The sequence below is a fragment of the Mustela putorius genome, unplaced genomic scaffold, assembly GCF_011764305.1.
Source record: "Mustela putorius furo isolate JIRA1106 unplaced genomic scaffold, ASM1176430v1.1 tig00003853_pilon_pilon_pilon, whole genome shotgun sequence".
Taxonomy (NCBI): Eukaryota; Metazoa; Chordata; class Mammalia; order Carnivora; family Mustelidae; genus Mustela; species Mustela putorius.
The window spans coordinates 30,452,746-30,480,657 of NW_025422005.1; the positions used below are offsets into that span (position 1 = coordinate 30,452,746).

At 52.0% G+C, this 27,912-nt stretch overlaps 1 protein-coding gene across 4 annotated transcripts; it reads left to right on the forward strand.

The window, feature by feature from the left end:
- The first annotated feature begins 12,554 nt into the window (after positions 1-12,554).
- On the forward strand, positions 12,555-26,929 carry MFSD2A (major facilitator superfamily domain containing 2A). 4 transcript variants are annotated; one of them, XM_013045457.2, is made up of 14 exons: positions 12,555-12,574; positions 14,927-15,058; positions 16,785-16,909; positions 22,130-22,253; positions 22,391-22,469; positions 22,823-22,980; positions 23,416-23,506; positions 23,625-23,746; positions 23,954-24,037; positions 24,502-24,585; positions 24,684-24,796; positions 25,228-25,371; positions 25,463-25,639; positions 26,464-26,929. In XM_013045457.2, the coding sequence occupies exons 3-14, from the start codon at positions 16,902-16,904 to the stop codon at positions 26,525-26,527; spliced, it is 1,248 nt and encodes a 415-aa protein (XP_012900911.2). In that variant the 5' UTR covers positions 12,555-12,574; positions 14,927-15,058; positions 16,785-16,901; the 3' UTR covers positions 26,528-26,929. The 4 variants fall into 4 exon arrangements, with proteins under 4 accessions (XP_012900911.2, XP_004740751.1, XP_012900905.1 ...); XM_004740694.3 differs by lacking the exon at positions 12,555-12,574 and adding an exon at positions 13,213-13,479; XM_013045451.2 differs by lacking the exon at positions 12,555-12,574 and adding an exon at positions 13,213-13,479 and having other exon boundaries at positions 14,930-15,058.
- The last annotated feature ends 983 nt before the right edge of the window (positions 26,930-27,912 follow it).

A 27,912-nucleotide genomic window follows, 5' to 3' on the forward strand; every position in this document is an offset into this window, starting at 1 on the left:
GGTCTGGGTGTGATGTGTAAAAAGGTAAGTGATTGTGGAGGGACGAATGTATTTGTGGCATGGTGTATGCTAAGTATAGGCATGTTAGAATACCACGTGTCACACGTACATGAATGCAGTGGGTGTGGGGCTCTAAGTGATGTGGGCAGCAGGAGGGCTGCGTCCACATGTAGCCGGTATGTAGTGTGTGTATATGGGACTTTGGCATGTGAAGAACTGTACATGGGGCGATAGATGGAGATCTGGGTCCGTGGTCTGAGCAACGTGTGTTGGTGTGTCTGTATTGGACATGTGTGTCTTATGGGAATAGGAAGAGGAAGAGAGTATGAACTGGAGAGCTCTGTGGGCAGTGGGGAAGTGTTGGTGTACTCAGGATTCCTGGCTGAACTCTCTGAGGTGGACTGGCCAAGGTCATTGTCTACTTGCTGCAAGAGCAGAGAAGGGCAGTAGGGGCAGAGTTAAGGGATTTGGGTCTATTCTCCAGAGGGCCAAATGTTCCACACCCTGCTGACTATCTTGCCCTGATGTTGGGGAAAAAAAAAAAAAAAAAATCCACAAACCAAAAATAAACTCCAAAACCAACCCAGGGAAATAAACACAACCTTTGGAAGTCCTGGTGATGTGTCTGGGGAGGGTGCCACAGCTGGAAGTTCATGTGGGCAATGTCCTGCCTTTGACCAGCACTGGAGACTCGTGAGGCCAATGGCCTTGCGGCCACTAACTGCTTCCAAATGATTACTTCAGTACTGTAGCCTACCTTTAGAACTTCCAGAGCCTTCCTGGCAAATCTCTGTCCTTCGAAGTTCACAAGCCCAGGATCCTAAGGCTGAGAGAACCCTGACCCCCTGCATACTCCCCCCTGCCCCCCGCCAAACACAGAAACATCAGTGGGAGGTCTGGGTGTGATGTGTAGGTGAGTGAACGTGTAGGTATGGATGTATTTGTGGCACCGTATGTCATGGCTGCAAATTGGCGTCTCTTGGAACTCCTGGTGGGGGAAGGAAAGTTAAGGGACTTCTAAACCCAAGCCACACCTAGGCTGTTAATCTCTGGAGAAACCTAATTTTAACACAGGTTGGCTCCTCCCTGCCCCACCTCCAGGTGTGACTCTTTCTCAGAATGGGCCAGGACTTGCCACTTCACTCCCAAAATAAACTCCTTAGAGAATGTGATCTTATCTGTATCTCCCATTTACTCCCCAAGATGCACTCCAAGCCGGAGACACCTCGAACTGTTTGCATTTCCAAGAATGTGCTTTGCAGCCCACTGCCTAAAACATGCTACCCCGCCAGGCTAACTCTGATTCATCCCCCAAAATTCAAGTTTAATTGTCAGCTCCTTGGGGTACTTTCTGAGTAGTACTATCTAACGACAACTATACTAACTACTATCCATTATTCTGCTTGCTCTTAGTCACAAACCCCTGATTTTCAGCTGGGTACTTAGCTGGCCTAGAGTAAAAACCGTATTTCCTCAAATTCCTTACAGCTAGGTGTGATTCTGTGACTAGGTGCTGGTCAACAGCCTATGGGCAGAAGTATTTTGTGCAACTTACAGGAATTGTTTTCAAAGGGAGAGTACTATTTTTCATACCTTCCTCCTTCTGGCTGACTGGAATGCAAACGTGATAATGAGAGCTTGAGCAGCCATGCTGGCCAATGAGGAAGGAGCATTGTGTTAAGGATGGCAGAGGATGGGGGCGCCTGGGTGGCTCAGTGGGTTAAGCCTCTGCCTTTGGCTCGGGTCATGATCTCTGGGTCCTGGGATCAAGCCCCGCATCAGGCTCTCTGCTCAGCGGGGAGCCTGCTTCCCCCTCTCTCTCTGCCTGCCTCTCTGCCTACTTGTGATCTTTGTCTCTGTGGGATAAATTAAAACAAAACAAAACAAAACAAAAAAAACCCAAAAGGATGACAGAGGATGACTGAGCCATTAAACAGAAAGCACCAGGCTCTGATGATCATGGAGCCACCATACCAGCTCTGGACTGGTTATTTCCAGGTGATGTGGCTGTGATATGTGGTTTTTGTCACCAACAGCCAAACCCAGGCCTAACTGATATACTTCCTGGTATCAGCTTCTCTGCCAACATGCTCCATTCTAGTTGCCTGGTTCTATCTGCTCACCTGACTGTGAGCTCACGAGGGCAGGGTCCATGTAATCTATCAAGCACAAGCATGGTGCCTAATAAACCAAAAAATATCTATTGTATTAACAACTGTATGAAATACACATTCAGGCATTCAGACCGGGTGAAGCTGTAGGTCGGGGGGTTATGGGTATAAATGTGGTCACTGAGGTGGGAGAGGAGTGGTAAAGACAGAAGAGGGTTAAAGGAAAAGGTCCTCAGAGCTCTAATATCGAAGTTCACACCGAGGCGGAGAAGCCCTAGAATGAGGCTGAGAAAAGCCCACCTGGGTCCGTGCTGAGGCCACCTTCGCCCAAAGTTAAGGGCACTAGTGGTGTGGGAAGCAGTGGTCAAGGGCTCCGTGTTCCAGAATCTAGGACATCTGGGCCCCCATCCTGACTCTGCCATTCACTAGGTCTCTGACCTTGAGCAAGTTAACTAACTTCTCTGGGCCTCGGTTTCCTTATCTACAGATGGCAGGTTAATAAGGAACTTAGCTCATGGGGTTGTTATGAAGTCAAAATTAGAGAATTCACATAAATCACCTCACATAGTGCTTGGCATGGAGCAAGTGGTTAACAAAGGCGGGTGGTTATGATTTTTGTTATTATAGTCTTTCTGGCATTCATTAACTCACTTAACAAACCAGCTCCAGGCATTCCTTCACATGTGCCCAGTGCTTCAGCCAAAATGTATTTCTTATTTCCTGATATTTCCTAACATGTACCATGTTCCCTCACCCACTTTGGCCTCACACATGCTGTTTGCTCTGCTTGAAGTGCTCTTTGCTCCCCATCTGCCTGGCAAGCTTGCCCTTCGAGCCTCAGCTAATAGCTCATATCCTTAAGGGACTTGCTGAGACCTCCTGCGCTGGGTTCGAGGCCTCCTCCAGGCTTGCACACGACCAGCGCTATCTTGTTGCATAACTCCAGCAGGGGACCTGTCTGTCATACAGACTGGTATGTATGTGCTGGAGCTGTGCAACGTGGCAGCCATGCCCCTGTCGCTCCTCCGCTTACCTCTCGCATATATTTTTTTTATCAGATTTTTACTGTACTGATTTATTTACCTGTTGATCTCTCTCTAGACTCTGAACTCCTCAAGGACTCTGCCTGACACTGAATCAGGGTTCAGAGAATGGTCATCTGAACGAAGACATCCTGGCCTCTTCCTTGTGTCCTGGGGTTTCCAATCTGGCTGAGGAGATGGAATGGACAAATATGAAACAGGTCAAGAACAGAGCGTGCCCTGTGTGTTTCAGATAGAGGCTGTCCCAGGATGGACAAACAGAGCTCCAAGGGAGGATACAGTGGTCAGAGTGGAGGACTGGGGCTACGATGTAAAGAATGAGTGTGAACTGGGAAACCCAATGCCCTACACTTTTGAGTTGCTCTTCTCAGGTGTGAGAAGAATTCTAGCCCTCCACCTCCCACGAATTTTATCAGGCTCAAACTGAAGAAAGTAGTCTTTTCAAAGGTCTTACAAGGGCATTACATATCCAAGAGGGTCTAGCATAGGTTGAAACTCTTTGCCAGGCCCATTGTTATGCTGGGTCATGGCCTGAAGCAAGATAATGTACTCAGAGGGTCTGACGTAACTCATGACTTGAGTTACCTCCACCACGGGTAGGGACCAGATGATGGGGCTCCTAGGAGAGTGTTTCTCCTCCTCAACATGGAGTTGGACTATGTCATTGCTGAGAATAAACACTTGTGTTTGGTAGGACTGTGTATGCATATGACCCGCATTACCACTCTCCGCTACTACCGCTCGCCCCAAAAGGCCAAATCTGAACCATGAGGAGGAGGCATAGCTCGTCACTTCTCACTAGTGGAAAGATTTTAAAGAGACAGGACGCCGAGAGTCAAAATTTCCAAGCCCATCCTGGGCTGCCTGGTGAAGGCTATTTGCCTGTGCCCTTCCATGTTCCTGCTGTAATATTCTTTTAGATGGAATAATTCAGACTCTGGGAAGTGTTCTTTTAAGTGTTTCTTATCCTGTTGATCCTATCCCTTGTGGCTTAGGGGGTGAGGTTTCCTGAACAAGAAGCTGATGGAGATTATGCCCAGGGGAGAACTGAAAAGGTAGTCTCTTTCAGTGGTTGTAAGGGAAGGAAGATCTGAGACAAGAGAATAAAGTTAGGAACTGAGTGTACTCACAAGGGGACATCCTGTTAACAGGTTTTGGTTGTTATTCCCTTGGGCAGTCATGCTACATGCATCATTTTGAATGACTTCTTCTACCCGCAGGAATTCCTGCCCCTTCAGTGGAGTCTGTCACATGGATGCAGGCTTTGCCTTCATGGCGGCCTCACGGAGTGAGCATATCCAGCAATGGGGCTAGGGAGGAGTCCTGCAGGGTGGAAGGTTCTGGAGCAGGCAGGGGAGGAAGAGAACCTTCCCTGGAGGGGAATAAAATGTAGAGCAGTCCCCTATCAGGGACAAGGCAGTCAGAATAAGGGTCAGGGTTTTGAGCAATGGCTTAGGGTGAGCCCTGGGAATGACCTCTTCTGAGGACTGAGAGCTTCAAGCCTAACTCCTGGGGGGGAATCTCAGGAATGAGGTAAGAAAGGTGGGGGGTGGGAGCCCCTCTGTCAGTCCCAGCCCCTGTGGCAGCCTGCTTTCCCACAGGGAGTCAGGCTGTGAGGTGTGCCTGTGCCTCGTCACCGCTCTCTGCTCTGTGGGAAGATCCTTGATAGCTAGCGGGATGGCTTGTGGCCAGGTGAGGACACTTCCACATGCTACCAGCCTTGTTCTTCCCCTCTCATTTCTTACTGATGGCCAGGGAAGTCCTTGGAAAGCTCAAGGAAGGTCACTACCACCTTCACTTTGGCCTAGGAGGAGGGAGCAGAGCTGAAAGTCTCCAGAAAGGAGTGGGGTGAGCAGAGAGGCTTAAGAATTTGCTATTTCCCCTTTGGATGCCTCTTGCTCCCACCTAACATAAGCCCAGAGCCTGGAATTCAGAAGAGAGATCATAGTTTATTGCCTAGGGTTTAGAATACAGCCCATCCCAGCCCCAAAGTCCAACTCAAAGCATGGAACCCAGAGCCCAAACAAGGCCAGCCCAGGTCCAAGGTCCAGCTCGGAATGTGGCACTAAAGCCCAGAACCCAGAACTCAGACCACAGAGCCCAGAACACAATTCATTTCCTCAGTTCAGACGCAAAGTCCAGCCAGAGCCAAAGACCAGATCTCAGAACTTAGAACAAAGTCCTGGCCTGTAACCCAGCTCACAGCCTAGAACTTGGAACCAGGAAGCCTGAAGCTCAGGGCCCAGAATTCAGACTAAAGCTAAGCCCAAAGTCTAGAGCACAGAGCAGCCCAGAGTCCAACTCAGAAGCTACCCCAAAGCCTAGAACCCAACACAGACCGCTCTTAGCTCCAGGACTCAAAACCCAGCCTAATAGTTATAGGGGGGCCTAGAACTCCACATCCAGCCTAGTGGAGCACTGGTGTTCCTCTTAGTGGCAAAGGGAGAGATCAAGGCTGCAAGGTGAGGAGGAGGAATTCCAGATTTCACCCCTACTCCTGGCAGGAGGGGACATGGAGCTGGTGTTTGTGTGGTGATGAGGGAGTGTTCTGTGGGGTAGGAGGCCCTGGTCTGGAAGGTCCATCCTGGGGACTCAGATACCAGGCAAAACATGGCCTGGGGCTTTCTGTGCAAGGACTACCCCTCGGAATCCTAATGGGATGGCAGGCGAGAATTCTACCACTGAACCACCAATGCGTCCTAATGGGATGGGAAGCAGTCCCACTGCTGTTGACTTGCTATGGGACTTTGAGCAAGTTCTTTCCCTTCTCTGGTCTTACTTTCCCAGAAAGGAAATTTGAAAGTGTTTTATTTAGACCCACAGACCCAGAAGCACAAAACAAAGATCTACTACAGAGAGTCCCTTTATTCATTTAACCTTTCATTGATCAGATATTTGTTGAACACATATAATACAGAAACTTTAAACAGGGGGGATTAAATGGTCAGATTTCTTTTTGTCTGTCACTAAAGACTGAATTAGAGGGGGCCAGTTAGGGCACTGTTCCAACAGCCCAGGAGATGGTAAGTGGCCCTGCCATCTTTATGAAGTACAAATATGGTCCTGTTACTCCTCTGCTCAGAATTCTTGTAATGGTTCCCCACTGCCTTCAGGATGAGGATGCAAGGCCTCCTTCCACTTTCTCAGCTTCAGGGCTTATCAGTTTCCCATCCAGCACATGCCCGGCCCAGGCTCCTTGCTTCTACACCCACCATCCTCCATCTCTCTTCATCTGCGCTGTTCCCTTTGCCCGACGTGACCTTTCCCATCTCAGGAACTCTGTCTCATCCTTCAGGGTTTGGCTCCATCATCACCTCCTCTGTGAAATCTTCCCAGACTCCCATCCCTCAAACAGAATCTGGTATTATCAAGTCTGTGCACTCTGACAGATGTCCATTAGGTCTTTGCCACAGTGTGTAACTTAGTATGCATAGGTTTGTCCCCAGGATTAGATGTGACTTCCTCAAAGGACAAGATCCTGCATGCCCTCCCTATTCACCTCTGTGTTGCTTAGTGGACCCAGAGTAGGCTCAGTGAGCCACTGACAAGGCCCCCTTTATATCTCCTCCAAGTAGCTTTTATTAAAAAAATTTTATTTTGGGGGGGACGCCTGGGTGGCTCAGTTGGTTAAGTGGCTGCCTTCAGCTCAGGTCATGATCCCAGCGTCCTGGGATTGAGTTCCACATAGGGCTCCTTGCTTGGCGGGGAGCCTGCTTCTCCCTCTGCCTCTGCCACTCTGTCTGCCTGTGCTCACTCTCGCTTCTCTATGACAAATAAATAAATAAAATCTTTAAAACAATTTTTTTTTAAATTTTAAGTAAACTCTATATCCCATGTGGGGCTCAAACTCACAACCCTGAGATAAAGAGTGCTTGCTCTACCAACTGACCCAGTCAGATGTTCCTAACTTAAAAAAAAATAAAAATACAAATTCAGGCCCTGGGGCACCTGGATGTCTCAGTCAGTTGTGTGACCAACTATTGATTTTGGTCTGGGGCATGAATTCAGGGTCATGGGATCAAGCCTCATGTTGGGCTGCATGTCTCAGCACAGAGTCTGCCTGTCCCTCTCCCTCGCTTGCATGTGAGCATGCTCTTTCTCTCAAATAAATAAATAAATAAATAAATAAATAAATAAAATCTTTTAAAAAACAATTGGGGGTACCTGGGTGGCTCAGTTGGCTAAGCATCTGACTCTTGGTTTCTGCTCGGGTCATGATCTTAGGGTCCTAGGATCAAGTCCCGAGATGGGCTCTGCACTCAGCAGGGAGTCTGCTGGAGATCCTCTCTTTCTCCCTCTCCCTCTGCTCCTCCCCCCTGCTCTCTCTCGCTTTCTCAAATAAATAAAGTCTTTAAAAAAAATTTAAGGGTCTCATCTTTTAAGTTTTTATTTATTTAAAATTTTTAATTTTAATTTTAATTTTGTAAAAAGATTTTGTTTATTAGAGAGAAAGAGAGACAGCATGTGTGTGCACACAGACTGGAAGGAGGAGCAGAGGGAGAGGGATAAGCAGACTCCCTCCCACTACCCCGAACCCCAGCTGAGCGGGGAGCCCAACCTGGCCCAGGGCTCTATCCCAGGACCCTGAGATCACCACCCAAGCTGAAGTCAGACGCTTAACCTACTGAGCCACCCAGATGCCCCTATTTATAATTTTTTTAAAGATTTTATTTTTATGCAATCTCCGCACTTACAACCCTGAGAGCAAGAGTTGAATGCTCGGGGCGCCTGGGTGGCTCAGTGGGTTAGGCCTCTGCCTTTGGCTCAGGTCATGATCTCAGGGACCTGGGATCAAGCCCCACATCAGGCTCTCTGCTCAGTGGGGAGCCTGCTTCCCTCCCTCTCTGCCTGCCTCTCTGCCTACTTGTGGTCTCTCTCTGTTAAATAAATAAATAAAATCTTTAAAAAAAAAATAGAGTTGCATGCTCTATTGACTGAGCCAGCCAGACACCCTTTTAAGCCTTAAAAAAATTATTTATTTATATTTTTAATTCCAGTATAATTAACTTTTAAAAAAAATTTTACCTCATATTTTAAGTTTTTTTTTTTTAAAGATTTATTTATTTATTTGACAGAGATCACAAGTAGGCAGAGAGGCAGGCAGAGAGAAAGAGAGAGGGAAGCAAGCTCCCCGCTGAGCAGAGAGCCCGATGTGGGGCTCGATCCCAGGACCCTGGGAGCATGACCCGAGTTGAAGGCAGAGGCTTAACCACTGAGCCACCCAGGCACCCCATATTTTAAGTTTTTAAACCCAGAACAGAAGTGTTTTCCCACTGCCTCTCAATCAAAGATATCCTGTCAATCAGAGGGAATGGACCAAGGAAAGACATGAACATAGATGAAGAGCCAGCTGTAAGGTTAGTTTTGCGCACACATGTTGTCTCGCCTGATCCTCAGGATAATGCTGGGAGCTATTATTACAGATCAAATAAATGAAGTTCAGAGAAGTAAGTGACCTGCCTAAAGTCACAGAACTAGCATAGAGACTGAACTATATTCAAACCCTGACAAGACTGACTGCAGGCCACAGTCTTTAAGGGCCCCAACTATGTTGTTCTGTTGTTCCTTATCAGCATGAGATAGGGGTTACCTGCAGTCTGAAGGGAGCCACCAAAAGCCTGTTTCCTGTGCGCCATAGCGGAAGTAAAAACTGCCATTAGCGGGTGCTAGGTTGTCCAACCTGCTTTTTTATGCAGATGGATAAAAAGGAGGCCTAGAGGGCAGGGACTTAGGGCTTCCCAAGGCAGGCTCTGCTTCTACTCCACCATTCCTATCTCTCCTCAGCACAGTCTTCCTGGAGAGTAGGGAGGTCTCTCTCTTCTGGGAAGAATCTTGAACTTTGGGGAGTCCAGGATGAGAATATACAGGGATACTGGCTGGTTGGTTTGGGGAGGCAGCAGGTGTCCCAGGGAATCTCTGGGCACTCTCTGTGCCCCTCACCCCCTGATACCTGAGGCTTAGAAGTCAGACCCATCATCTAGCCTAAATCCTGAAACCCAGAATAGGGGCCTCCCTGGGGAGTGGTTTGTAGCCTCTTGTGGTCAGATGGATCAGTCTTGGGGCCTCTCTTGTCCTACAATTGCCCAACCAACCTCCAGGCAGGAACCAGTGGACTCCCTGGTGACTTCAAGGGCCCTCAGGCACTTCCTCCCCAAAGAACCTCTCTTGGGACCATCAAAAGTCCCTCCTTCTTACTTTCTGCCCCGCCTCCTCCCCACAGAACAAACAAAAGGGGCTACATGGAGAGCAGGCTGGGGGATCCCTGTCACAGCAGCTGTTCCAGGAAATGCTTGCTCCAGGGCCTTCCCAGTCCTTACCTCTAACCATTCCCTGGCCTCAGAGCACTACCACCCAGAATGTAAACTTCCTAGTGGCTCTCGACCTAAGTATACTTTCAAGTATGAGCTGATTTTTTTTTTTTCCCCAGAAGTCAGGGTAGTGAGTCTACCAGTGAGGTATTGCAGAGATTTTCCACTGGATAGCAAACTATAAGCTATCACACTTGACAACTCCTTCACCTTGCACCAAAACCTCAACCGCTCTGCCTGGTAATCATGTTCTGACAGCATCCAGTTTTGCTAGAAAAAAACCACCTTGTGTAACCAGACATCAATCTAGCCCCTAGCTATTAACATCAAAATCTCTTCCCTCTGACTTAAGTGGTCTTAATTGGTGAGGTTTGGCCAAGGGTACCAATAGGGGTAACCATCACCATCATCATCATCATCATCATCATCCTTTTCAAGTGTTCCTTCTGTGCCAAGCACTGTTTTAAGCACCCCACTTAATCTTCATGCCAACCCTATGAGATAGATTCAATTATTATCCCCATTTGACAGTTGGGGAAAGTGAGGATCAGAGATCTGATAATTTGCCCAAGAGTAAACTGTAATGGTAGAGATATGAAGCCAGGTAACCTGTCTCGGGGATCTTTGTACTTCACTCTGCTGCTCTGTCTCCCAAGAAGCTCTGGGAACCTGCTTGCCTCCCCCAGAGGTGCTCAGGGGACTATGCAAAGGCATACAAAGAAGACTACCAGGCTGGGCATGGTGTCCAGGAGGGCACGGACAGGTGGAGAGCAACAAGGGGCAGGGGCAGTTCATTTGCCCTAGGCTGCGAGGTCAGGCTAGACACAGAAGGGGTCAAGGATGGCTGGGAGAGTAGTCCTACCAGAGGGGGAATCTGTCTGTCTGCCTTCAGGGAGAAGCCCTTGTCCTCATTGCTGTCCTACATGGAAAGAATGTTGCTAGGGAGAATGGGGCCAGGTCTCTGCTCCAGGTTTCTGAGGCTAATAGAGCCCTTTGTCCATCGTGGACTAGAGCCTCAGCACAGCCCCTTGGACTCCAGGCTTGGTGGTGTGGGGGTAAAGGGGAAGGAAGGAGAGTAGCCAAGAGGGCCAATGGAGACACGTGGTCAGGATCAGCAGACACCTCTCAGTGACAAGTCTATAACCACACTCATCATCAGAAAAGGGGGCTTCGCTCTGGGTTTATAAAACAAGTCCCTGCTTCCCCTCCTTTAGCCTTGGCTTCATCATCTATAAAATGGGGGGAGTAAAAACTACCCTCCCCAGTGAGGAGTGAATGAGAGGCATATACAAAGCATTTAGCACTGTGCTTGCCTGGCATACAGTGGGTGCTCAATAATTGGGAGCTTTTGTATTAGCAGTGCTCTGTTTCTATTGCTGGTGAATGAGTGACTTTGGAGGTATTTTATGGGGCTCTGTTCCCATCAAGAGTATGGATGGTGGAGTCGAAGTTGCAAGGAGCAGCCTGGATCTAAACTTAGACAGAGAAAGAAAACAGTGAGCAACAGAACCAGCATTCAAAATGAATTCTCCAGGCTGGAATAAGCAAGATGACACTGTCCTTCTGTGAGCTTCAAGACACTCACACAAAGCAGAGGATAGGGAGAGACCTGACTTGACCCCAGCTCTGGTGAAAAGGATCTGAATGATTTAGTTGATCACAACCTGATGGGAACTAATCATGGGAGAGAAAGGCTCTGAAGCCCAGCAGTCTTAGGCTGCATTAACAGTGTGTCGCGTCCAGACTGGGGGAAATAATAGGCCTATTGTGCTGGCGTGGTCAGGCCATATCTGGAATCTTGCATTGCTACACTGACAGGCTGGAATCAGGCCAGGAGGGGGGACCAGGCCAGCTTCAGCTCCCAGGTACTCATGCTAAGCACTTTCTGTGCATTTTCTTGTTTCATACCCAAAACAACTCTACCAGGTAGTCACCACTAATATCTCCACTTTATACACTGGGGTTGGTGGAGGCGGGGGCGGGTGGAGGGAGTGTAATTGAGCTGCTGGGGACCAGCCACACAGCTAGTAAATGGAGGAGCCTGGGGCTTTTCCTAATGGGTTCCTCTTGTGCTTGTACTGGAGGAAGACAGAGCATGCATCACTGAACACATATTTATGAGGTTCCTACTATGAATCAGGTCCCAGCTAGTTCAAGGGGACAGCAGTGGAAGAGATGTGGTTCCTGTCTTCCTGGAGTTCACGGTCGGGGGGTGGGGGGGGTTGAAAACACTTGTAATATGGCGTGATGCTACAAGAGTGAAGGCTTTAGGGCTGGAGGGCTCACAGAGCTCACCGCAGCCGACTCAAACCCAGAGAAGGGAAGAGACAGAAGATGGTCAGACAGCTTGTGGCGGAGCCACGGGGGCCAGTCTGGACGATCTTCACAGTATTCAGCTGCCTCGCTTTGGCTCTTTCTGCTCAGCAGTGACCAAGAGCTGTGTGTCAAGATGGAAGCTGCTAGGGCATATGAGGAAGCTTGTTGTGGCCATCCTGGGTAGCCAGACCTCACCTCTCCTCCCTGCCATCAGAGATCTTAAGTAAGAAAAGAAGGATCCGGAAGCTGAGCCATCACAAGAGCAGAGGTGAGTGGCCCTTGAGAATCCCAGCAGCCTCCTCACTAATTAGAGCAAATGGGTCCCCACCTGGCCTCTTGAGTGTCTGGGAAGTCTGGGGTGACGGGGGGCACGTAAGGGACCCCGAGGTGGTAGAAAAGCATGTTTTCTGGATCTGTGTCTGTCTGGCCTCTGTTCCAGACTAATGTCCATCTTCTCTCAAGGACCAGATTACTCAGTCCTCTCTTTCTCACGTCTTTTCCTTGATTGTTTCAACCCAGAGTGCCACCGCAGCTCTGTATCTCCCAAGGCTTTTTGTTGGGGAGACACCCCCCCCATTAGCCTTCTGGTAATTTTTGCTGAGGGGGACAGAGCAAGGCTGCTAAGAGAGAAGGCTCTGGAAAGGGAGGAAACCTGGTGGCCTGGCTCTGCCAAGGAACAGCTGGTTGGCTTCTCTGCATTTCCTCAGCTATAAAATGGGGATGTTAGTCCCCAGCTCGTCGTTGCCCAGAGGACTGAATGAGATCACATCAGGCATGGAGGAACCTCTCCATAAAGGTCAGTGTTATGATCATGGTGTCCTAGCGGCTGTGGTCCTGTCTCCTCCCCACAACTCGGGAGCCCCCCGCCAGCAGGGGCAGCGGCTGCATGGCCTCATCTCCCCCCCCCCGACCCCACTCACTCCCCACTCCATCGCCCAGAGCCCCCAAGAATCCAGTGTTTGAAAGCGGGAATGATCAGTCCTGGGGGATTTAAGAGGGGCATCGATACTGAAAGTGGCAGGCGCTACATCCTCCATCCAGGTTTGGAGGAGAGGGACACTCGACCCGACTCCTGGTTTTAAAGGGGGCGGTGGGTTTCCCAGCTCCTAGCGGTTCCTAGGCGCGGGGGGTCAGAAGTCGTGGGCTGCAGGCAAGACTCGGGGAGAACTCACTCTGGGGGACCTCGGGCAGCTCCCTTCCAGCCTTAGGCCTCAGTTTCCTCGTGCGCGTCAGGTGGGTGTCCGGGTCTTCTCCCCCCGGGTTCCGAAGAGCACGCGCAAGCCGGATGCCGGCTTTTGAGAACGTGGCTGTGTGGCAGAGCCTGCTGGGCTGGCTGAGACAGGCGGGAGCGCGGGCGGCCGGCCGCGGAGATTGGCTGCGGCGGGCCGCTGGCTCAGGGATTGGATCTCACAGAGGGCAGGGGCCGAGCTTTTAAGAGGCGCGAGGGGGCGTGCAGGGGAGTGTGAGCCTCGCCCGCCGGCCGGGTTTAGAAGCGCGCGCCGCGGCGGTGGCGGCGGCGGTCACGACGGGATCCCGGGCGGGAACCGAGGCCCGCGGAGCAGAGGAGCATCGCGGCGTCCCGGTCCCAGGCGGCGTGGCCCGCGGGTCATGGCCAAAGGAGAGGGCGCCGAGGGCGGCTCCGCGGCGGGGCTGCTACCCACCGGCATCCTCCCAGCCGCTGAACGGCCGGCCCAGGTGAAGGTGAGGGCTCGCCCCCGAACCCCGCCAACCCGGGCGGAGGGCTGGGGGCTGGGGGCGAGCTTAGATGGGGACGTCGAGGGAGAGGCTTGGCTCCGGGACGCCTTGGGCTAGCCTGGGACCTGCGGGCCCCGCTGCAGGGGAGGGCGGGGGGTTGTCCTGGGGATGGGGGCTGAAGAAGAAAGTTTGTAGGCCCCGGAGCCCCCCTTTTCTCACCCCCTCCCGCCCGCCGCCCCGCATCTCCGAGGAGGAGCGGCCCTGCCAGAAGCTTCACGTGGTGCCCGGCTCTACTGAGCCGGTTTCCGTTCTTCTGTGACGAGTGGCTTAGGTTTGCCGCCCTGGAAGCCAGGCAGACCCCAGAGGTCTGGGAAAACCCCGTTAGTTCCCCATCTCTCTGCCCCCTACTCCTCACTCCCACAGACCCACGCTTGCGCCTCCGCTCTGCGGTGAGGGCTGCTCAAGTTCATTCATTAGAACAAGAGCTACTACTCCCCCAGGCATTTGTGTGAGTGTGGGTGTTGGCGCGCGGTGCTTTGCGCGTCTTGACCTTCGACCCCGTGGCCAGCTCTCTTGGACCTCATGAAGAGCCAAACGAAATCGGGAGGCTCGAGGGGGAGTGGATCCCAGGCAACAGATATCTGCCTGGGAAGTGACTGCCTTTTCCTGTTAGCTTTATTAACCGGTCCCTGCAAGCAGCCAGGGTGAGGAGTTAGGTTGCTACTGCATTTGAGTAATCTCTACTCTCCCCCCCGGCAATCTCAATCTTCCTGGTGCCCCACCCAGTTAGGGCCCCAGCACCCAGAGTCCTTTCTTCTCCTCTCCAAGGTTCCCTAGGAGCTGAAGATGGGGGACAGCAAGAGGGAGGGCAGGACAGTTCCTGGGCTGGCCTGAAGCTCTGGCTGCCTTCAGGGGCCAGGGTGGCTCAGGGACAGATGAAGGAACAGCTGTGCCCTCAGCCAGCTGAGCCGGGCTCCGGGCTCTCTAGAGTCCTCAACCCAGTAGGCAGGTGGGTCCTGGCCTCTGAACTAGGGCGGGAGCAGGGGCTGGGCTTAGGCGGCTCTTGGCAGCAAGAGGATTTTCAGGTTGTGGCGGTTGGTACTGGGTGGGGACAGGTCCACTGCTGGAACATGCTCCCTTCCAGCTTGAAAAGAGCATGGCTGAGACCCTGGTGGGAGTCCCCTGGGACTGCGGGCTGCTAAAATAACTCGGAATCTGGGGGTGGGGTGGCTTAGGGGCAACTTCCTCAGTATGGATTCCCGTTTTCCAGGGTTCTTAAGATAGAGAATACCTTTCTTTTCTTGTGGGAAGTGAGCTCTCCCTGGGTGGGAACTGGGCAAGGCAGACTTGTTCCTCCTGGCAGAGATGGCTGGAGGGATGGTCCTGCCTCTGGAACATTCTAGGATGGAGGCCAGGATCTTGAGTCTTTTTCATCCTTTCCTCTTCTTCTCAGAAGGAACCCAAGAAGAAACAACAGTTGTCCATTTGCAACAAGCTTTGCTATGCAGTTGGGGGGGCCCCCTACCAGGTGACAGGCTGTGCCCTGGGGTTCTTCCTGCAGATCTACCTGTTGGATGTGGCTCAGGTAAGTGGAATGAGCCTGCCAGGGCTCCTCCAGCATCCTGAGGTAGGAAGGATTAGGGATTGTTCCATCTGTGAAATGGGACTGGAATCCTTACTTTGCTGCCTCTCAGAGTCAGCAGCGGATAAGAAATAAGGCGGCTTTGGAAAGTATCCAGCCGGGGGAATCTATCCGCTCCTGGAGTCTCAGCTGGCAAGGTCAGGCAACTTCTTGCCTGGCAAGAGCAATAGAGCCTGGAGGGGTAGGCGAGGGTGTGAGGGCGAATGGAGCCTGCTAGTGACGCTGTTCTAAGAAGAGATTGGCACACCGTGTCCCCATCTGGACAACAGTCAGCTGGCCCCGCTCAGGGGTTGCTAGATGTTGCCAGGCTTATAGATAAGGCATATCTCACCTTCACCTAAGAAGCAGAGGCATGTCAGTGGGCAGAGGGGCCCCCAAGTGCTAGGCTCAGGGAAGGTGCCTGGTGTGTGGGGTCTTTCACTGGGAGAGGTACTTAGGGAGAAGCAGGGCTCCGCTTTGTTTTGAGAAGCTTTGGCCAGGAGGCTGGCATCCTGAGAAATCACTTTGCCTGGGTGGAAGAATGGGAAACTCAACAGCCATGGATTTTGGGGCTCACACACCGCACTGGCTGTCTTTTCTTTTTTAAAGATCTTATTCATTTAACTGACAGAGAGACAGCGAGAGAGTGAACACAAGCAGGGGTAATGGGAGAGGGAGAAGTGGCTTTCCATCGAGCAGGGACCCCGATGCAGGGCTTGACCCCAGGACCCAGGGATCATGACCGGAGCTGAAGGTAGACACTTAACAACTGAGCCATCCAGGCATCCCTGGCTGTCTTTTCTATGTAGCATCTGGCTCTGCAAGCAAAGCATCTTAGCTGTATCCATTTCTAGGTGGGGAACATTGAGCCCCAGGAAGGACAAATAACTTCATTCAAGCAGCTAGTTTTGGAGCAAATCCCATGGGCTGGGTCCTAAGTGGGGTGCAAATATGAGAAACCTGTACTCCAAGTGTAGAACTGTTGTCAGGAGTGGGAGGGTAGGGGAAGTCGGATTGGGGAAGCTACAGTGTGGGAGAGGCCACCAGCTTCCCCACTCCCTGGAACAAAAGCAAAAGTAGAGTCTTGATGGGTCTAAGGAAGAGTCTTCCCTTCCAGATAAGCTGTCTCTTTCAGGCTAAAAGATTTGTGGAGAGGGGAGTAGTTTAACTGGATAGTGACAGGCCACTTTCTAAAAGCATCTAAAGATTTCTTTTTCCACATCCAAAATAGAGCTTGACCTGCAAGACAGGGATTTTGCCTCTGGTTCTGTAAGATAGGGATCATAACTCCCATTATACAGATGGGGAAATTGAGGCCCACTATGGTCCCCCAGCAAATGCTCATTCTGCTATCAGGTGGTGTGGAGCTCAGGGCTGTGAGAGCGAAGCAAGGAAAGGATTCTGGGTTCATTCTCATGGGTGGGAGTGTTTTCAAGGGCAGGGGAAGGGAGGACGTAAGAGAGCAGATCTGGAAAAATTTCTAAGGCACGTGGTGCTACTGACCGCTATCAGAGAACTGTTACTATCACCGTTAACAGGCAAGCAAAGATGCTTAAGGCCTGGGTGAGCGCAGCGCACAGTCCCCAGGACCTGGCTGGGACGGGGAGGGAGCCCTTGCTTTTGCCTACCATTGAGAGTTGAGGTGAGGAGAAGGATTAAGGGGTCATCTTCCATGTGTTCCCTATTCCAGGTGGACCCTTTCTCTGCCTCCATCATCCTGTTTGTGGGCCGAGCTTGGGATGCCGTCACAGACCCCTTGGTGGGCTTCTGCATTAGCAAATCTTCCTGGACCCGCCTGGGCCGCCTCATGCCCTGGTGAGTAGAGGAGAACTCTCCAAGCTGGCAGAAGGCAGGGCATCCGGCATGTCTACTAACTCTTGATCTTTCCATCTGGCTTGTCACAGACTGTGGGGTGAGGAGAAGAAATGACGAAAAAAACCCAAGTGTTGAAACCCTGGCTGAGGCCTCAGCCGCCCCAGGCATGGGCACTGGGATGCCCTGCCAATTCATTCCCAGGCTGGCCAAATTGCTACGCTGAGGAGCTTCCCCCCTTCTCCAGGCCCCGTTGCTCCCTTGCGGTCCATTCCCTTCAAGTGAAGGGAAGTCATTTCCCACAGTGGCAGAGACAGTGCTGCACAGCGGTTGAGAGGTTACACTCTGAAACCAGCCTGCCTCAGTTTCAACACCCCCCAAGCTGTGCAACCTCGGGCAAGTCACTTAACATCTCTGAGTCTCAAGTTTCTTCATCTGCAAAATGGAGATGATAATTATGTGTGCCTCCTGGGTTTATGGGGACGGTCACACCTTTTTTATATGTGAAATATATAGAACAAGAACAGTCTTGGCCCTTATTAAGTAATCTATAATTTGGCACCTCTTCAGAGTAGCTCCTGGTGGGGCAAGGGTGGAGGGTAATACCCAGAATTGAATAGCAGACCCATAACCTCTGCCCCCTTGGGTGATGTAAAGTACCTTATCCCTTGATACAGAGCCTATACTACTCAGCCTCAGGCTATAGGGCAAGGTTGGGGGAGGTAGTACTATAGATCAGACAGCAAAGGGAGACACATGGGACAGGCTGACAGGCTGGAGCTCTGGTTCCCTCCAGGACATCCTGCTCGGTGGAGGGAGGGGGGTGGATATACCCCTTTCATCTCCAGCCCATCCAGGCTCAAGTGGGCGCCTTCCTGCCCCAGGGGTGCCCATACCTGGTCTCCGGCCTTCAAAGCTCTTCCCACAGCCCCCACCTCACCCCCACAACTTCCTTTCCCACGAGGCCCCCCTCCCACCACAATCCCCCCGCCAGCCTCTGGCTAAGGCCCAAATTGGGGCCTTTGATCCAGGCTTTATGGCTGGGGTGGGGGAGGGGGGAGGGAGGACGGCAGCAGGAAGGCAGGAGAGCCTGCCTTACCTGGACAGGCTGTCCAGGTAGGAGTCAGCCACAAGGCTGGGCCCCGGATCTGAGTCCCTGGCAGCCGGTGGGAGGTGGGGCTTTGCTGCCACATCTCCTCATGAGGCACAGCCAATGGCAGGCAGCTACCCTGGACAGCCCCTTGCGGTGGCGGCAGCCTCCGGGTTACTTCCAGTCACACTTGGTTTCTCAGCGAAGGCGGCAGGAAGGAGCCCTTGTTCTCTGAGGAGACACGTGGATTCGGGCTGGAGGGAGGAGGACCGAGAGGGAGAGCAGAGGAGGCCCTCCCCGTGGGAAGTAGGATCTGAGGGCCTCACGCAGGGCAGGTGTGGCAGCCAGCTTGCTGAAGTTGCTGAGGGCCCTTCAGGCTCCCTTTTCACTTAACACCATATCTCTGTACATGTCCTCACCTGCCTGAGTGGTAATTCCAGTGATAATCCCAGTGATACCTCTTGAATGGTACCTCCACCCCTGTGTCTGAGGGCACACTGGATCCCTCGTGGACTGAAGGCCTGCCATGAGGGTATGGGACCTCCTTCCTGTCCCTACCCCAGTAAGGTCCTAGGCCCCTTCTTGTAGTGTGAAAAGAGCCTGGGCCTTTAGGGTCTATGAGCCCTGTGGCCAACCATCCAACCATCCTTCCAGCCCTCAAGAGCAGCCCCTGCCCTCAGCCAGCACTCAAATCCACCCTTCAGATCGGGAGGACTTTGACAGACACTTTCCCTGGAGTTCCCGAGGCTACCTGGTGAGAGGCCAGGGTCAGGCGGGCAGGCGGGGGTGTAGCAGGGCTGGGCCTGTGGCCTGATTCCCAGGCTGCAGACCCCCATACTCTCCTGCTGAGCTCTCCTGGTGTGAAAGTCACAGCAAGCACTTACTGTGTCCCAAGCATTGTTCTACATTTTAATATCAACTTACTGAAGTCTCAAAACTCCTCCCTTTCTGTGAAATAGAATCAGAGTCCTTCCAGTGGCCTGTAAGGCCTTACATGACCTGATACTCCATGTCCTCCAACCCTGTCTCCTAAGCCCGTCCCCTCTACTCACTTCACTCCAATCTCAGCGGCCTCCTTGCTACTCCTCAGACCTGCCCAAGCACCTGACTGCTCGGCCCAGCACACTTTGGCCTCAGGCAACTGCAAGGCCAACTGCTTCCTCTCAGGCAAGTCTTGGCACAGACGTCAGCTTCTCAATGAGGGCTCCCCTGTCTACTGTGCTGTCCGTTGTAACCCCAAGCTCCTGGTCCCCTTTAGCCAGCTTTCTTTTCTCTGTAGCCCTTAATCACCTTCTAATGTTATAGAATTTTTAAAAACTGTGGTAAAATATATATAACATACATTTTGTCATTTTAACTATTTATTTATTTATTTGTTTTTATTTTTTAAAAGATTTAATTTATTTGAGATAGAGTGAGCGAGCAAGAGAGAGCACAAGTCGGAGGGGGGAGGGGTAGAGGGAGAGGGAGAAGCAGGCTCCCCACTGAGCAGGGAGCCTGATATAGGGTTCCATCCCAGGACCCCAGGATCATGACCTGAGCCAAAGGCAGATGCTTAACCAACTAAGCCACCCAGGCACAAAACTCCCCCACCATCTTAATTTTTTTTATTTTATTTTTTTTTTTTAAAGATTTTATTTATTTATTTGACAGAGAGAGATCACAAGTAGGCAGAGAGGCAGGCAGAGAGAGAGAGGAGGAAGCAGGCTCCCTGCAGAGCAGAGAGTCCGATGCGGGCCTCGATCCCAGGACCCTGAGATCGTGACCTGAGCCGAAGGCAGCGGCTTAACCCACTGAGCCACCCAGGCGCCCCCCCACCATCTTTAAAAAGATGTATTTATTTGAGAGAGAGAAAGAGAGAGCAGGGAGAGGGCCAGAGAGAGAGAGGGAGGATCCTGAAGCAGACTTCCCGCTGAGCATGGAGCCTGCCTCGGGGCTCAATCCCAGGACCCTGAGATCCTGACCTGAACCTAAATCAAGAGTTGGTCACTGGGGCACCTGGGTGGCTCAGTGGGTTGGGCCTCTGCCTTCTGCTTGGGTCATGATCTCAGGGTCCTGGGATCAGGCCCCACACTGGGCTCTCTGCTCGGCAGGGAGCCTTCTTCCCCCAGTCTCTCTGCCTCTCTGCCGCTTATGATCTCTCTTTCTGTGTCAAATAAATAAATAAAATCTTTAAAAAAAAAAAAAAAGAGTTGGTCACTTAACCGACTGAGCCACCCAGGCACCCCACCATTTTAAGCATTTTTAACTGTACAATTTAGTGCCATGAAATATATTCATTTTTTTTTAAAGATTTTATTTACTTATTTGATAGAGAGAGAGAGAGATCACAAGTAGGCAGAGAGGCAGGCAGAGAGAGAGGGGGAAATAGGCTCCCCGCCGAGCAGAGAGCGCGATGTGGGACTCCATCCCAGGACCCTGAGATCATGACGCGGGCTGAAGACGGAGTCCCAACCCACTGAGCCAACCAGGCTCCCCCATTAAATATATATATATATATATATATATATATATATTTTTTTTTTTTTTTTTTTAATCAGAGAGAGAGGGAGAGAGGCCGAGCACAGGCAGACAGAATGGCAGGCAGAGGCAGAAGGAGAAGCAGGCTCTCCGCCGAGCAAGGAGCCCAATGCAGGACTCGATCCCAGGACGCTGGGATCATGACCTGAGCTGAAGGCAGCTGCTTAACCAACTGAGCCACCCAGGCGTCCCCCATTAAATATATTCTTATTGTGCAACCATCACCACCATCCTTCTCCAGACCTTTTTCATCTTCCCAAACTGAAACTCTGTAACCAGAAAAAATAACTCCCCACACCTCCCTCCCCACAGTGACTCACAACCACCGTTTTACTTTCTGTGTCTGAATTTGACATCTCTAGGTCTCTAGTAGGTGGGATCAGGCAATACTTGTCCTTTTGTGACTGGCTTATTTCACTTAGTGTAATGTCTTCAAGGTTCATCTCTGTTATAACATGTGTCAGACTTCCATTCCTTTTGAAAGCTGAATAATATATGTTTAACTTTTAAATTATATTTATTTTTCATTTGTCAACTAGAATACAAGTTCCATTGGGGCAGTAACTTTTGTCTGTTTCGCTCACTGATCCATCCTAAGTCATAAGAATAGTGCTTAGCCCAGAGTCAGCACTTGAATATCTCTTGAGTAAGGGTTGAGTGTAATTAGGTGCTATTACTATGCTCTTTATACAGATAAGAAAATGAACCTTAGAGAGGTTGAATGACTTGCTCAAGACCAAACTATGTATAGTTATTGGTAGAGGCAGAATTGCATTCCTGAAGAATGGCTCCAAAGGTCTTTCTCTTAGCCATTGCTCTCTGTTGCCTTTTTATTTATTTTTTTTAAAGATTTTATTTATTTGACAGACAGAGATCACAAGTAGGCAGAGAGGCAGGCAGAGAGAGGCGGGGAAGGGAAGCAGGCTCTCTGCCAAGCAGAGAGCCCGATGTGGGGCTCAATCCCAGGACCCTGAGATCATGACCGGAACCGAAGGCAGAGGCTTTAACCCACTGAGCCACCCAGGCACTCCTTTGTTGCCTTTTATACTGATGACATGAAGTCAGTCCATCCTGGGGTCTAACCACTTTTGTAATGTTGTGGGAGGCACCATTGCGAAGGCAGTCATTTACCCTCCCTTAGAGTGATTTCACTAGGCCTGGTCTTAGACCTGGAGTTGTCCTCCCCCAGCCATGTGTGTGCCCATGGTGTGTATATATGTGAGCTCACGTGGGATGTGTGTGCACATGTAAGAACACCAGTGTTGGGGTTGCTCCTTCTTCCTGCCTTCCTGCCCTACCACCCAAGGTTTCACTGCCATTCATGGTTTTCCCAGCCCCTGCCTCGAGCCCTCTCCACTGGGGAGACTAGGCAAGGCACAGTGTCTGACCTCATGCTCCGTGCTCAAGATTTCAGTCCAGGGGCCCTGTGGCAGTCTGCACTTCCGGGCTTGGCCATCAGCCTCTTCCCAGAGACCCTGGGGTGGGTGGATTCAGGGGGAGGAATTTCCTTCCCGGCAGGCACCCTGTGGGTCTACAGAGCAATCTGGGCTGACCCCAGATCCTGGGGTTTTGGCATCCAGCCCCTACTCAGACCCCCTCCCCCCTTCTCCCAGGATCATCTTCTCCACACCCCTGGCCATCATTGCTTACTTCCTCATCTGGTTCGTGCCTGACTTCCCACAGGGCCAGGCCCTGTGGTACCTGCTTTTCTATTGCCTGTTTGAAACACTGGTCACGGTGAGTGTGGGTGCCTCCCCTGGGTGTCTGGTGGTGGGGAGGAATGAGGGCCGTCCCCAGGGCCTGTAGGGTTGGTGCCAGAAGCCACATCTGCTTGTCCATCATCTGACTGGCCGAGGGCCTCTCTTCCATGCCAGTGTTTCCACGTTCCCTACTCAGCTCTCACGATGTTCATCAGCACAGAGCAGAGTGAGCGGGATTCTGCCACTGCATATCGTAAGTGTCTCTCCGGTCCACTGACCCACCCACCAGGCACCATGGGGTGATTATTCCCTGACCCTCATGCCACATTTCTTCCCTTGCTGGGACTGGGTGTAAAGCTGTCTCAAAAATAACTTGATCCCTTCATTGCTCTGGTGAGAACAGAGAGGTTCAGGGACTAGACAGAGGTCATACAGAGCAAGGTCTTAAGTGTAGGCCAAGGTGCCATCTGTCCCACCATTGTATATCTACCCTCCTGGAGCGGCTGCCACCACCTGGGGCTAGAACTGGGCCTCTATCCAGCCGACCTTCCTCCCTGGAGGCCGACAAGTCACGAGGCCCCTCCAAAGGACCTTTTTACCATTCAGGGATGACTGTGGAGGTAATGGGCACAGTGCTGGGCACGGCGATCCAGGGGCAAATTGTGGGACAAGCGGATACGCCTTGCCTCCAGGACCCCGCTGACTCCGCACTGGCCACGGAAGGTGCCAATCGGACACAGAGCACCACCTCCCTGAGAGAAACGGTGAGGCCCTTGGCTGCAGAGATGTGGGAGATGAGGCACAGCGGGGCGCTCTGCAGGCCTCCTCAATGCCATCCACGTTTATTAAGTGTGGGGCGTTTGATCTATACACATTGTTAACAGGCACGCTTTTCTGATAAGGAAACTAACACATACAGAGGCTAAATAATTTGGCCTGGGTCACAGAACTAGTGATTTACAGAAACTAGATTTGGGGAGATGAATGGTGGGCTGTCACACTCCACAGCCTGGCTTCTTAACATTCCATTTCTTTGGACTTTGCTTAGCTGTGGGAAGAGGCAGCTGGCCCAGAATGATTCTCCCATTTCACAGGTAGAGACAGTGAGGCCCCAGGGAAGGGCCTATTCCATGGAGTAGAGCTGCCAAGAGTTGGGATAAGATCAAACTGATTTTCTGTCGCCTTTATCTCCCTTGTAGCAAAATGCGTACCTGTTAGCGGCAGGGGTCATTGCTTCCATCTATGTCATCTGTGCTGTCATCCTGACCCTGGGCGTGAGGGAGCAGAGAGGTGAGGGGTCACTGGGGAGCGGTGTAGGCCCCAGCACTGCCTGGCTTTGTTCCTCTGCCTGGGCCGCAGGCTTGGGATGGGCCTCTGCTCCTTCCTCACTGTCTCCTCTGGCCCCCAGAACCCTATGAGACTCAGCAGGCTGAGCCAATATCCTTTTTTCGGGGCCTCCGGCTGGTCATGGGCTATGGCCCCTACGTCAAGCTTATTGCCGGCTTCCTCTTCACCTCCCTGGCTTTTATGGTGAGTGGGGGGCCTGACATGCTCAGCCTTGAGGGTAGGACGGGTGCAAGAGGGATGGGGTAAAACAAGGACTGGGGCTGTGATGAAGCTGGAGGGACAGAGGGATGGGGGTGGGGTAAGCAGAGGTTCCAGAAACCTGGGGAAGCCTGGGCCCTGACATCACTTCTTTCCTTGCATATTCTTCCCTCTACCCTGCCCATCCCCCAGCTGGTGGAGGGGAACTTCGCCTTGTTTTGCACCTACACCCTGGGCTTCCGAAACGAATTCCAGAATCTGCTCCTGGCCATCATGGTGTGTGTGGGGCCCTGAGGGTGGGTAGACAGCCTGTGCTTTGAGATGATTCTTTGGATAGTCAGAGGTTGTTTCCTAGACTGGCTAAGGTTAGGAGGGATAAGGGAGGAATCTCCGAATCACTGGTCAGATCTGACCTACAATTGCTTAGGCAAGACTGTACAAGATTTGGGGCAAGATAATCCAGTAGGGAACATAGCAAAAACCAAGGCGTGGAGACCAGGAACTTGGAGACTTTGTGCTTAGCCGTGCTCAGAGAAGGTAGGAGATTAGACTGGGACTAGCACTCAGCTCCCCTGGGGAGCCATCCAAGGTGCCTGTCCACTTCCTCAGGGCCCAGATGGTGTCATCTAGCTGCCCACAGGCAAGGTTAGGAATATCTTTCGGCAAGGCTAGGAATATCTTCGAAGTTCAGGAAGGGCAGCAGGAGTTCATGACTAAGCCCCTCCACCGTGTATCCCCAGCTCTCGGCCACATTCACCATTCCCATCTGGCAGTGGTTCCTAACCCGATTTGGCAAGAAGACGGCCGTCAACATTGGGATCTCAGTGAGTGGGGCTGAAAGGGTAGGGCCTGGGCATAGTTGGGGGTTGCTGGTGGGAGTCTCCAGGCTGACTCATCTTCCTGAACCCACCCCTTCCTCTAGTCAGCAGTGCCATTTCTCATCTTGGTGGCCTTCATGGAGAGCAACCTGATTGTCACCTACGTGGTAGCTGTGGCAGCTGGCATCAGTGTAGCTGCGGCCTTCTTATTACCCTGGTAAGTGTATGGAGGCCCACCTGGCTATGTTCCCCAGCCCCTTTCCTCCTACCTCTTAAGCTCCTTGGGAATTCTGCGGGGGTTCTCCTGGTTGTGGGTCTAGGTTGGGGGTGGGACAGGTCTTCCTGTACAGTTGTATTGGTTGTGAACTTTGTAAGAAGACCCAATCGAGGTGAGAGATGGGCAGCTTAAATCTGGTCTGTGCCCTATTCGCTAAGCTGCATACCTGAGGGGGGCTCCGTCTCAGAGAAGGGGGCCTTCTTATTACCAGGAAGTTGCCATGTCTTCACAGAGCTGTGTGCCCCAGGGCTACAAAAGTCCCAGAGGGCCACCTCTTCTTACTGACACAGAGGTGCCACAGGGGCTAGTGGGGGCCCTGATGCACTGGGCGGGTGGGTCTTCATGGCCTCACGGCCACCACCACACTGCAGGTCCATGCTGCCTGATGTCATCGACGACTTCCATCTGAAGCAGCCCCAGTTTCATGGAACCGAGCCCATCTTCTTCTCCTTTTACGTCTTCTTCACCAAGTTCGCCTCCGGAGTCTCCCTAGGCATCTCCACCCTCAGTCTTGAGTGAGTGCGGTGGGGTCCGGGAGCAGGGCTGGGCAGGGCGGAGCCCCAGGGGCCCCGGGCTCACCACTCCCTTGACCACTGGGTCCCACAGCTTTGCCGGGTACCAGAGCCGTGGCTGCTCCCAGCCGGCACGTGTCAAATTCACCCTGAAGATGCTGGTGACCATAGCTCCCATAGCCCTCATCCTGCTAGGCCTGCTGCTCTTCACACTGTACCCCATCGATGAGGAGAAGCGGCGGCAGAACAAGAAGGCCCTGCAGGCTCTGAGGTGAGAGCGGGGAGGAAAGGAGTGGGGGAAAGTCCGATCTAGGCCCTCAGACCCTGCCTCTTGTGGCCAAGTCCTGACTTACCTCCTGCACATGGACGTCTTCCCTTGAAGGCTCCTCCTCTGTTGCCCCTTCCCACAACTGATTGAGGAGAATGGCAGCTGACATCTCTCGATACTTAGCTGCTTGCCAGGCTGTAGGCCGGCTGGTTTTGCATTTCTTCATTCAGCAGCTACTTACTGGAAACCTACTAGGGGCCAGGTACTGCTCTAGTGGATGAAACAGACAGAATCCCCGCCCTCACCGAGTTTACTAGGGAATGTGCCTTCATGATCTCCTGCAGTCCTTCGAGAACCCTAGGCGTCAGGAGAGTCCCGAGATTCCCACCCAGCTGATAAAGAAACCCAGCCTTAACCAGGAAGAGTAACCCGCCCAGCTGAGAAGGAGTAGAACTGGAGTTTGAGCCCTGGCATTCTCACTCCAGAGCCTGCCTTCTTCACGGCTCTCTGGGCTGGCAGGACCTCAGGAGTGGTCTGAGGCTGCCTTTCTGGAGACCAGAAGGCACGGGGAAGTGAATTCATGGTGGTCCATCAGCAAGCCCAGGCCAAGACGTAGTCCCGGGGCTTGTGGTGCACTGTGGGCAGCAAGAACTGCAAACAGACCAACTGGCAGTTTCTGGATGAAGAGAGGGAGTGAGCCAACTGTCTACAACCTGTCGTTTAGACTCATCTGACAGCTGGCTGTAGGGCCGATGTCTGGTGAGGAACAAGGCAGCTGGGGAAGGGGAAGGATGCTTCCTCCAACCCATCTCCTCTGGCTCTTGCAGGGAAGAGGCCAGCAGCTCTGGCTGCTCAGACACAGACTCTACAGAGCTGGCCAGCATCCTCTAGGGCTTGCTGTGTTGCCTGAAGCCACCATCCACGATGACTGGGGCCCAGACCACAGGAGGAATCAGGGCCTGCCGGCCTGTTCGCTGACTAGCTGATCTCCAGGTGCCAGAAAGGGAGCCAAAGACTGGAAGAGTAAGTGGCCCAGGATACCTCCTGTGCCTACGGTGGGGGGCGCTGTTCAGACAGCCTCCTGCCTCTCATCTGCCTGCCCACGGGGCCAAGCCCCAGGGCTGCTACTGTGAATATGCCATGGACTGATGAGGCCTAGCCCGAAACACTAATGTAGAAACGTTTTATACAGAGACTAATTAATAACTTAATGACCGTGTATATAGCAATGTGTGTATGTATGTGTTTGTGTGCTATTAATGTTATTAATTTTGATAAAAGCTGGAAACCAGAGGTGCTTGTTTCTGTCTTTGCCCTCAGCCACTCACTGAGCCCTTCTGTGCTAAGACAGGGAAATGAAGCTGCAGGTGCCCTGGGGAGCAAGACTGTGTCTGGAGGTGTGATAATAGCATCGGCTAACGTTCACTAAACACCTGTCTATACCAGGCATGGTGTGGAGGCTTTACCTTCATTGTGCTGGTTCTCAAATTTAATCCTTAAAACAGTCTTGCTACATTGGGACTATTCCCCTTTATTTATTCATTTTTTCTTTATTAGTATTTTTGAAGTAGGGTCCATGCCCAGCATGGGGCTTGAACTCACCACCCTGAGATCAAGACCTGAGCTGAGATCAAGAGTCGGGCGCTTATCCAGCCGAGTCACCTAGGTGCCCCAGGTCTGTTCCACTTGAAGACGAGTAGACTGAGCTCCTGTATAGAGAGGGACCTGGTTTAGGTCACATGGCCAAGAATTGCCTAGCTGGAATCCCATCCCAAGTCTGTGAATGTCCACCCTTCGCTCCCCTGTATCTGAGTGACCCACTGACTGGCAGACAGCCGACTGGTCTGCCCAGGCCTGCACACTGTGCCTCCTGCCCTCGGCATGCTTAAACGCGTGCTGCTGGCACACTCACTATGTGATTGAGGCTGTGTGAGGTCCTAGAGACCTGCGATTCTTTCCCCATAGTTATTAACGACGGTGTTGGAAGGTGAGAGCATATCTGGCTGGGTGGTCTTGTGTGTGGGCTAAGGAGGGGTCTCAGCACTGGTGTGCTGGTGAAAAACCATCGTGGGTGGGGAGAAGGTTGCAGGGGAAGTCTTCATTTATAGCACTTGTCCGTTGGCATGGCATAATTGCTTCTACTATAGCCAATGTCAAGTTACCAATGGTTGTACTAAGGCCAAATTCCTGAAAATTGAACAGTTGGCTCTCACAAGCTGGTAGGGACGTGCCCCAGCACATCACCGGTCTCACACACTTAGGCCAAGCTCCAAATT